Raw genomic sequence first — 10106 nt, forward strand, 5'->3', positions numbered from 1 at the left:
GGGGGCCCCGGGGCAGGAGGCGCACGGGGAAGGGGGGCAGCGCCCTAGGGGGGGCCCCGGGGCAGGAGGCGCACGCGGAAGGGGGGCAGCGCCCTAGGGGGGGCCCCGGGGCAGGAGGCACACACGGAGGGGGGGCAGCGCCCTAGGGGGAGCCCGGGGCAGGAGGCGCACGGGGAAGGGGGGCAGCGCCCTAGGGGGGGGCCCGGGGCAGGAGGCGCACGCGGAGGGGGGCAGCGCCCTAGGGGGGGCCCCGGGGCAGGAGGCGCACGCGGAAGGGGGCAGCGCCCTAGGGGGGGCCCCGGGGCAGGAGGCGCACGCGGAGGGGGGCAGCGCCCTAGGGGGGGCCCCGGGGCAGGAGGCGCACGCGGAAGGGGGGCAGCGCCCTAGGGGGGGGGGCCGGGGCAGGAGGCGCACGGGGAAGGGGGGCAGCGCCCTAGGGGGGGCCCCGGGGCAGGAGGCGCACGCGGAGGGGGGCAGCGCCCTAGGGGGGGGGCCGGGGCAGGAGGCGCACGGGGAAGGGGGGCAGCGCCCTAGGGGGGGCCCCGGGGCAGGAGGCGCACGCGGAAGGGGGCAGCGCCCTAGGGGGGGCCCCGGGGCAGGAGGCGCACGCGGAAGGGGGGGCAGCGCCCTAGGGGGGGCCCCGGGGCAGGAGGCGCACGCGGAGGGGGGCAGCGCCCTAGGGGGGGCCCCGGGGCAGGAGGCGCACGCGGAAGGGGGCAGCGCCCTAGGGGGGGCCCCGGGGCAGGAGGCGCACGCGGAGGGGGGCAGCGCCCTAGGGGGGGCCCCGGGGCAGGAGGCGCACGCGGAAGGGGGGCAGCGCCCTAGGGGGGGGGGCCGGGGCAGGAGGCGCACGGGGAAGGGGGGCAGCGCCCTAGGGGGGGCCCCGGGGCAGGAGGCGCACGCGGAGGGGGGCAGCGCCCTAGGGGGGGGCCCGGGGCAGGAGGCGCACGCGGAAGGGGGCGCAGCGCACCACGGTGCCGAAGAGGCCCTGCAGGGACGGGAGGGCGCCGGGCGCGGGCGGCAGCAGCCGAAAGTCCCGCAGGAGGCAGCCCAGGAAGATGAAGATCTCGGCCCGGGCCAGGCTCTCCCCCAGGCAGGCCCGGGCCCCGCAGCTGAAGGGCAGCAGGAGGCGCTGGGCCAGGCGGGGCTCCGCCTCCAGGAACCGCTCTGCGGGAGACAGGCCTCAGACGGGGCGGCCCCCCCGGGGGAACCGGGCACCCCGGCGCCCGCCCCCCCTCCGAGAGAACCGGGGGCCCCGGCACCCGCCCCCCCTCCGAGAGAACCGGGGGCCCCGGCACCCGCCCCCCCTCCGAGAGAACTGGGGGCCCCGGCGCCCGCCCCCCCTTCGAGAGAACCGGGGGCCCCGGCACCCGCCCCCCCTTCGAGAGAACCGGGGACCCCGGCACCCGCCCCCCCTCCAGGAGAACTGGGGCCCCGGCGCCCGTCCCCCCTTCGAGAGAACTGGGGACCCCGGCGCCCGCCCCCCCTTCGAGAGAACCGGGGGCCCCGGCACCCGCCCCCCCTTCGAGAGAACCGGGGGCCCCGGCACCCGCCCCCCCTTCGAGAGAACCGGGGACCCCGGCACCCGCCCCCCCTCCAGGAGAACTGGGGCCCCGGCACCCGCCCCCCAAGAGAACCGGGTACCCCGGCGCCCGCCCCTCCCCCCAGAGAACCGGGCACCCTGGTGTCCCCCCCCGAGAGAATCAGGGACCCCGGCACCCGCCCCCCCCTCCAAGAGAACCGGGAACTCCGGCGCCCGCCCGCCCCCCGAGAGTACTGGGGCCCCGGCACCCGCCCCAGAGAACCGCGTACCCCAGCACCCGCCCCGCCCCCAGAGAACCGGGCACCCCGGCACCTGCCCCTCCCCCCCAGAGACCCGGGGACCCAGCCCCCCCCCCCCGTAGGACCCGGCCACCCGGCGTGTGGGGGCAGCGCCCGGCCCCCCGAGGGCAGCGGGGCCCCGCAGTACCCGGCCTGAACTCCAGGGGGCGGCTCCAGAGGGTCTCGTCGTGCTGCGCCGCGAAGAGGTTGGCGATCACGGTGGTGCCCTTGGGGATGGCGAAGCCCAGGAGGCTGCAGAGCCGGGGGGAGGGTCAGAGGGGGGGGGTAGGGAAGCCAGGGGCAGGGAGGTGGCAGATGGGGGGGACCGTGGGGCAGGGCGGGGGCTGGCGCCTTGGGGCAGTACCTGGTGTCCCGCGTGGTGCGGTGGGGCAGGGGAGGGGGGAGCAGGGGCCGTGGGGTGGCGCCGTGGGGCAGTACCTGGTGTCCCGCGTGGTGCAGTGGGGCAGGGGAGGGGGGAGCAGGGGCCGTGGGGTGGCGCCGTGGGGCAGTACCTGGTGTCCCGCGTGGTGCGGTGGGGCAGGGGAGGGGGGAGCAGGGGCCGTGGGGTGGCGCCGTGGGGCAGTACCTGGTGTCCCGCGTGGTGCGGTGGGGCAGGGGAGGGGGGAGCAGGGGCCGTGGGGTGGCGCCGTGGGGCAGTACTTGGTGTCCCGCGTGGTGCGGTGGGGCAGGGGAGGGGGGAGCAGGGGCCGTGGGGTGGCGCAGTGGGGCAGTACCTGGTGTCCCGCGTGGTGCGGTGGGGCAGGGGAGGGGGGAGCAGGGGCCGTGGGGTGGCGCCGTGGGGCAGTACCTGGTGTCCCGCGTGGTGCGGGGGGGCAGGGGAGGGGGGAGCAGGGGCCGTGGGGTGGCGCCGTGGGGCAGTACCTGGTGTCCCGCGTGGTGCGGTGGGGCAGGGGAGTGGGGAGCAGGGGCCGTGGGGTGGCGCCGTGGGGCAGTACCTGGTGTCCCGCGTGGTGCGGTGGGGCAGGGGAGGGGGGGAGCAGGAGCCGTGGGGTGGCGCCGTGGGGCAGTACCTGGTGTCCCGCGTGGTGCAGTGGGGCAGGGGAGGGGGAAGCAGGGGCCGTGGGGTGGCGCCGTGGGGCAGTACCTGGTGTCCCGCGTGGTGCGGTGGGGCAGGGGAGGGGGGAGCAGGGGCCGTGGGGTGGCGCCGTGGGGCAGTACCTGGTGTCCCGCGTGGTGCGGTGGGGCAGGGGAGGGGGGAGCAGGGGCCGTGGGGTGGCGCCGTGGGGCAGTACCTGGTGTCCCGCGTGGTGCGGTGGGGCAGGGGAGGGGGGAGCAGGGGCCGTGGGGTGGCGCCGTGGGGCAGTACCTGGTGTCCCGCGTGGTGCGGTGGGGCAGGGGAGGGGGAAGCAGGGGCCGTGGGGTGGCGCCGTGGGGCAGTACCTGGTGTCCCGCGTGGTGCGGTGGGGCAGGGGAGGGGGGGAGCAGGAGCCGTGGGGTGGCGCCGTGGGGCAGTACCTGGTGTCCCGCGTGGTGCGGTGGGGCAGGGCGAGCGGCGCCACGGGGCGCATGCGCAGTGTCTCGGAGATGGTGGCGCTCAGTAGGGGCAGGTGCTCCCGGTCCCCATAAGTGAGGGGGCGCTGGGGGCCCAGGACACGTTGCAGCTCCGCGTAGATCCCGTCTTGGATCTGTGGGGACCCATGGAGGCTGACCCCTTAGAGCCCCCCCTTGTCAGCGGTCACCCCTACTCATCCCGCCGGCCATATAGATGGGGAAACTGAGGCAGGGGCCGACTTGACCCTGCTCACCTGCAGAGACCCCCAGGACGCCCGCCCCCCACCAGTGCGTGCAGGGCCGTCGCGGGAGGGGGCGTTTGAGGGGAGACTACGGCGGGGGTGAGAATGGGGGTGCAGAAGTCGGGGGGCTCCGGACTGCAGGGACTGTCGGGGGGCTGAGGGGTGTGGGGCAGCAGGGAGGCCACAGCCTAGGCGAACGGGGGGGGGGGGGCTGGGGGACTCAGGAGTATGGGGTGTCATGGCCCCCCCATGGTTTATGAAAATGAGCTCATGAATATGAATGAGGATGCAGAACCGATGCTTTATGCAAAGTGGGCCCGGCCCAGGGGGCAGGGACGGGGCCGGTTCGGGGTCCGAGGCGCTCTGCGGGGGGCTGTGCCCCCCAACTCTGTGCCTTGGCCGGGGGAGCCCCGCAGGATGGGGGGTGGGGCGCCCCAGGGGGCAGGAAGGCGGCTCAGTGGTGCGTGGGACCAGCAGCTCAGGGGGGTTCCTGGGACGCAACCCGCCCCATGGGGCTCCGGGGATTTGGGGGTTCGGGGCTCACCTGGGGGTGATGCAGCAGGAAGGCCACGGCCCAGGTGAGCAGGGACGCCGTGGTCTCGGTGCCCCCGATGAAGAGGTCAACAAGGGCCATGTGAATGTGCTCCGGGGTGAGGCCCCCCTCTGCCGTGGGGTCCCCCCCGCCCCCCATCTCCCGCCGCTCCCCCAGCAGCTGCAGCATGTGGTCCACCACGTCCCGGGCGCCCTCCGGGCTCGGCGACTCCTGGGAGACAGACACGGGGGACCCCTAAGCCCGAACCCCCAACCTACTGACCCCCCCAAGCCTCACCCCGTAACTTCGCATCTGTGAACCCCCAAGCCCCGTCCCCGCACCAGAGACACCCCCAGCCTCCATCTCCCATTCCCACCCCACAGACCCCCCCATTCCCCACTCCCAGCTCACAGACCCCCCTGAACCTCACGCCATACCCACTCGCACCCACAGACCCCCCGAACCTCACCCCATACCCACTTGCACCCACAGACCCCCCAAACCTCACCCCATACCCACTCCCAGCCCACCGACCCCCCCAAACCTCACCCCATACCCACTTGCAGCCCACAGACTCCCCAAACCTCACCCCATACCCACTCGCACCCACAGACCCCCCCAAACCTCACCCCATACCCACTCGCAGCCCACAGACCCCCCCAAACTTCACCCCATACCCACTCGCAGCCCACAGACCCCCCCGAACCTCACCCCATACCCACTCGCAGCCCACAGACCCCCCCAAACCTCACTCCATACCCACTCGCAGCCCACCGACCCCCCCAAAACCTCACCCCATACCCACTCCCAGCCCACCGACCCCCCAAACCTCACCCCATACCCACTCGCAGCCCACAGACCCCCCCAAACCTCACTCCATACCCACTCCCAGCCCACCGACCCCCCAAACCTCACCCCATACCCACTCGCACCCACAGACCCCCCCAAACCTCACCCCATACCCACTCGCAGCCCACAGACCCCCCCCAAACCTCACTCCATACCCACTCCCAGCCCACCGACCCCCCAAACCTCACAGACCCCCCAAACCTCACCCCATACCCACTCGCACCCACAGACCCCCCAAACCTCACCCCATACCCACTCCCAGCCCACAGACCCCCCTGAACCTCACCCCATACCCACTCGCAGCCCACAGACCCCCCTGAACCTCACCCCATACCCACTCGCACCCACAGACCCCCCGAACCTCACCCCATACCCACTCGCACCCACCGACCCCCCCAAACCTCACCCCATACCCACTCGCACCCACAGACCCCCCCGAACCTCACCCCATACCCACTCCCAGCCCACAGACCCCCAAACTCCACCCCCACACGAGACCTGCTCACACTGCCCCCCCCCATTCCCTGCCCTCAGGGACACATCCCACCCCACTAGCAGACCCCGCCCCCACCCCCACCTGGTGCTGCTGGATCTGGGCCCGGACGAAGGCGTCTCGGAACTGGACCTGCCGGAGGAACCGCCGCAGGGTCCCGTTCGGGAACAGCTGGGGGGGGACCCCGGGAGTCAGCGGGGGGCGGCGCCCCCTGCCGGCCCCTCCCCCCCAGCGCCCCCTGCCGGCCTCCCCCCTCCCATAGCGCCCCCTGCCGGCCCCTCCCCCCAGCGCCCCCTGCCGGCCTCCCCCCTCCCATAGCGCCCCCTGCCGGCCCCTCCCCCCCCAGCGCCGCCTGCTGGCCTCCCCCCCTCCCATAGCGCCCCCTGCCGGCCCCTCCCCCCCAGCGCCGCCTGCTGGCCTCCCCCCCTCCCATAGCGCCCCCTGCCGGCCCCTTCCCCCCAGCGCCCCCTGCCGGCCTCCCCCCTCCCATAGCGCCCCCTGCCGGCCCCTCCCCCCCAGCGCGCCCTGCCGGCCTCCCCCCCCCCTCCCATAGCGCCCCCTGCCGGCCCCTTCCCCCCGTAGCGCCCCCTGCCGGCCCCTTCCCCCTCCCATAGCGCCCCCTGCCGGCCCCTTCCCCCCGTAGCGCCCCCTGCCGGCCCCTCCCCCCCAGCGCGCCCTGCCGGCCTCCCCCCCCTCCCATAGCGCCCCCTGCCGGCCCCTTCCCCCCGTAGCGCCCCCTGCCGGCCTCCCCCCTCCCATAGCGCCCCCTGCCGGCCCCTTCCCCCCGTAGCGCCCCCTGCCGGCCTCCCCCCTCCCATAGCGCCCCCTGCCGGCCCCTTCCCCCCGTGGCGCCCCCTGCCGGCCTCCCCTCCTCCCATAGCGCCCCCTGCCGGCCCCTTCCCCCCGTAGCGCCCGCTGCCGGCCTCCCCCCTCCCATAGCGCCCCCTGCCGGCCCCTTCCCCCCCGTAGCGCCCCCTGCCGGCCCCTTCCCCCCCCGTAGCGCCCCCTGCCGGCCCCGCTGATCCCGGCGCCCCTCACCCGCAGCAGGGGCAGCGAGTCCAGCGCCTGCACCGCCCCGCGGCCCCACAGCTCCACCAGCTCCGTGATGCAGCGGTGAATGGCCTGGATGGCAGCGTCGTCCGGCGTCTGGGGGGGCGGGAGCGAGATGGAGCCCCCGGGGCCTCCCCCGGCCCCCCCCGTACGCCCGGCCCCCCTCCCGGATGCCTGGGCCCCTGGGGTGCACGCCCGGCTCCCCCCCCCCGACGCCTGGGTCCCTGGGGTGCACGCCCGGCTCCCCCCCCCCGACGCCTGGGTCCCTGGGGTGCACGCCCGCTCCCCCCCCCCCGACGCCTGGGTCCCTGGGGTGCACGCCCGGCTCCCCCCCCCCCGACGCCTGGGTCCCTGGGGTGCACGCCCGCTCCCCCCCCCCCGACGCCTGGGTCCCTGGGGTGCACGCCCGGCTCCCCCCCCCCCCGACGCCTGGGTCCCTGGGGTGCATGCCCGGCCCCCCCCCCTCGACGCCTGGGTCCCTGGGGTGCACGCCCGGCCCCCGCCCCGGACGCCTGGGTCCCTGGGGTGCACGCCCGCCCCCCCCCCCCGGACGCCTGGGCCCCCGGCCGGGCTCACCATGGGGCCGAAGGCTAGGGCGCTAATGGTGCGACAGGTCTGCAGCGAGAAGTCTTGGGCCACGTCCACCGCGGCTCCCCCATAGCTACGGAAAATCTGGGGGCAGAGACTGATGAGGGGGCCCCAGAAACAGCCCCCCCACTGGGCCATGGGCCCCGATGCCAAGGCGAGCGCCCTCCAGAGGACAAAGGGGTCCCCAAGGGCAAAGGGGGGTCCCAGGGAGTGAAGGGGGGTTACCCAGGGCAAAGGGGGTCCCAGGAGTGAGGGGGTCCCCAAGGACAAAGGGGGTCCCAGGAGTGAAGGGGGTCCCCAAGGGCAAAGGGGGGTCCCAGGGAGTGAAGGGGGGTTACCCAGGGCAAAGGGGGTCCCAGGGAGTGAAGGGGGTCCCCAAGGGCAAAGGGGGGTCCCTAGCGGGTTCCAGAGGTGATGGGGGTCTCCAAGGGCAAAGGGGGGTCCTGGGGGTCCCAGGGACCGAAGGGGGGTCCCCAAGGGCAAAGGGGGGTCCTGGGGGTCCCAGGGAGCAAAGGGGGGTTCCCCAGGGCAAAGGGGCGGTCCTGGGGGTCCCAGGGAGTGAAGGGGGATTCCCAAGTCAAAGCGAGGGTCCTGGGGGTCCCAGGGAGTGAAGGGGGATTCCCAAGTCAAAGCGAGGGTCCTGGGGGTCCCAGGGAGTGAAGGGGGTTCCCCAGGTCAAAGGGGGTCCCAGGAGTGAGGGGGTCCCCAAGGGCAAAGGGGGGTCCCAGGGAGTGAAGGGGGGTTCCTAAGGGCAAAGGGGGGGTCCTGGGGGTCCCAGGGAGTGAAGGGGGGTCCCCAAGGGCAAAGGGGGGTCCCTAGCGGGTTCCAGAGGTGATGGGGGTCTCCAAGGGCAAAGGGGGTCCCTAGCGGGTTCCAGAGGTGATGGGGGTCTCCAAGGGCAAAGGGGGGTCCCTAGCAGGTTCCAGAGGTGATGGGGGTCTCCAAGGGCAAAGGGGGTCCCTAGCGGGTTCCAGAGGTGATGGGGGTCTCCAAGGGCAAAGGGGGGTCCCAGGGAGTGAAGGGGGGTTCCTAAGGGCAAAGGGGGGGTCCCGGGGATCCCAGGGAGCGAAGGGGGGTCCCCAAGGGCAAAGGGGGGTCCCAGGGAGTGAAGGGGGGTTCCTAAGGGCAAAGGGGGGGTCCCGGGGATCCCAGGGAGCGAAGGGGGGTCCCCAAGGGCAAAGGGGGGTCCCTAGCAGGTTCCAGAGGTGATGGGGGTCTCCAAGGGCAAAGGGGGTCCCTAGCGGGTTCCAGAGGTGATGGGGGTCTCCAAGGGCAAAGGGGGTCCCTAGCGGGTTCCAGAGGTGATGGGGGGTCCCCAAGGGCAAAGGGGGGTCCCTGGGTGCCCCGGGGCCGGAGCGGGCTCCTCACCTGGCAGAGCGCGGCAGCCTGCGCCCCCAGCACCGTGTCCATGTGGAGGCGCTGGGTGCGGACCAGGGCCGAATGCGCCACCTTGCGCTGCAGCCGCCAGCTGGGGGTGAAGTCGCCCAGGGACAGGTCGTGGCCCCCCAGCGACATGAGATCCCCTGGGGGGGGGAGAAGGGTAAGTGACTGGGTGGGAGAGAGCCCCACCCACCTAGTGCCCTGCGTTCACTCTGAACCCTACCGATGGTGGTGCCTGGGAAGCCAGGTGTCAGAGCGGCCGACACTGCCCAATTTCCCTCCCCCGCATGCCCCCTCCCGTCAATCCCTCCCCCCAAAAGCTGGCCCCACCCCTTTCCTACCCCTCAGCCCCAGTTACCGACAAAGCTCGGTGGGCGCCCGGCAAAATCGGACCATTTCTGGGTCAGCGCCTGGCGGATGCCCTCCACGCTGCTCAGCACCACCACGTCTGTGGGGACATGCGGCAGGGGGTCAGCTGCACCCCATTGCCCCCCAGACGGCAGGGGTGGGCTGGGTTAGTGGGGGGCCCCGGGAGAGCAGGGGGCCCGGGAGAAGGAGGAGGGTGGCGGGGGCTGGAAAGGGGCCCAGGGGAGGTGCCAGGCCACATGAGGGGCAGTGGGTCACAGCGGGGCAGAGGGTCCCTGGCCCCCCTCACCTTTGACCCCGAAGCGGAGCCGGAAGATGGGCCCGTAGCGGCGGGCGAGCGCCTGCAGGTGCAGGGGCAGCCTGGGGTGCAGCATGTGGGGCAGCCCCCCCACCAGGGGCAGGGCTCGGGGGCCGGGCAGGGCCTCCAGGCTGGACCCCCGCCTGTCCCCCAGCACGGCCAGGGCCAGCAGCACCAGCAGCAGCAGCAGGAGGGCGACCGTCAGCATGGCTGGGGCCCCCCGGGACTGGCCTCGCTATAAAGCGCCCGCACCCTTCGTCACGGGGCCTTGGTGAGACGGGAGTGACGCAGGGCGCCCCCCACGCCCCCCCGGCGATCCCCTCCCCGCCCACATCCCAGTGCCTCCCGCCCTGCCAGCGCCCCCGACCCACAGGCCCCTCCCAGCATCCCTCCTCCCGACCCACAGCCTCCTTACCCCCTCTGCCCCCAGCCTGGCTGGCACCCCTCCCGACCCACAGCCCCCCCACGTCCCCCCGGCGATCCCCTCCCCGCCCACATCCCCCGTGCCTCCCGCCCTGCCAGCGCCCCCGACCCAGCATCCCTCCTCCCGACCCACGGCCCCCTTACGCCCCTCTGCCCCCAGCCTGGCTGGCACCCCTCCCAACCCGCAGCCCCTCCTGTGCCCCTCCCTCCTGATCTGCAGCCCCCCAGTCCGGCCCCACCTCAGAAATGGGATGGGAAGGATGGAAAAGGAAGATGCAGGGGGTGGAGGGAAGGGTTAAATAAACCCCCCACCACCACAGCCAGCTCCGCCTGGGGTCCCTGGTCCACCAATGTGTTCTGTGCAGCTCCCCAGAGCCAGCCGCATCCCAGTGCCGGGCTGGGGGCTGCAGGTACCCGCCCCTCCCCAGAGCCAGCCGCATCCCAGTGCCGGGCTGGGGGCTGCAGGTACCCGTCCCTCCCCAGAGCCAGCCGCATCCCGGTGCCGGGCTGAGGGCTGCAGGTACCCGTCCCTCCCCAGAGCCAGCTGCATCC

At 74.4% G+C, this 10106-nt stretch overlaps 1 protein-coding gene across 3 annotated transcripts; it reads right to left on the reverse strand.

Moving 5' to 3' along the window:
• Positions 1-223: 223 nt before the first annotated feature.
• Positions 224-9435, reverse strand: CYP21A2 (cytochrome P450 family 21 subfamily A member 2). 3 transcript variants are annotated; one of them, XM_075918446.1, is made up of 10 exons: positions 9123-9435; positions 8826-8915; positions 8456-8610; positions 7076-7171; positions 6488-6595; positions 5534-5620; positions 4120-4338; positions 3298-3467; positions 1970-2073; positions 224-1167 (listed from the first exon to the last, which is right to left on the reverse strand). In XM_075918446.1, exons 1-10 carry the CDS (start codon positions 9337-9339, stop codon positions 920-922), a joined length of 1494 nt encoding a protein of 497 aa, XP_075774561.1. In that variant the 5' UTR covers positions 9340-9435; the 3' UTR covers positions 224-919. The 3 variants fall into 3 exon arrangements, with proteins under 3 accessions (XP_075774561.1, XP_075774563.1, XP_075774562.1); XM_075918448.1 differs by lacking the exon at positions 8826-8915 and having other exon boundaries at positions 9123-9434; XM_075918447.1 differs by lacking the exon at positions 5534-5620 and having other exon boundaries at positions 9123-9434.
• Positions 9436-10106: the final 671 nt, after the last annotated feature.

The sequence above is a fragment of the Pelodiscus sinensis genome, unplaced genomic scaffold (assembly GCF_049634645.1).
Source record: "Pelodiscus sinensis isolate JC-2024 unplaced genomic scaffold, ASM4963464v1 ctg203, whole genome shotgun sequence".
NCBI classification, from domain to species: domain Eukaryota; kingdom Metazoa; phylum Chordata; order Testudines; family Trionychidae; genus Pelodiscus; species Pelodiscus sinensis.

Bases quoted from the DNA above. Each gene is read 5' to 3' on its own strand.
- CYP21A2 (XM_075918446.1), bottom strand. From the start codon at position 9,339: ATGCTGACGGTCGCCCTCCTGCTGCTGCTGCTGGTGCTGCTGGCCCTG. The intron at 3,468-4,119 runs GTGAGCCCCGAA...GGGTCCCCACAG, and splicing joins TCCTGCTGCATCACCCCCAG to ATCCAAGACGGGATCTACGC. The intron at 2,074-3,297 runs GTACTGCCCCAC...CCGGCTCTGCAG, and splicing joins CGCACCACGCGGGACACCAG to CCTCCTGGGCTTCGCCATCC.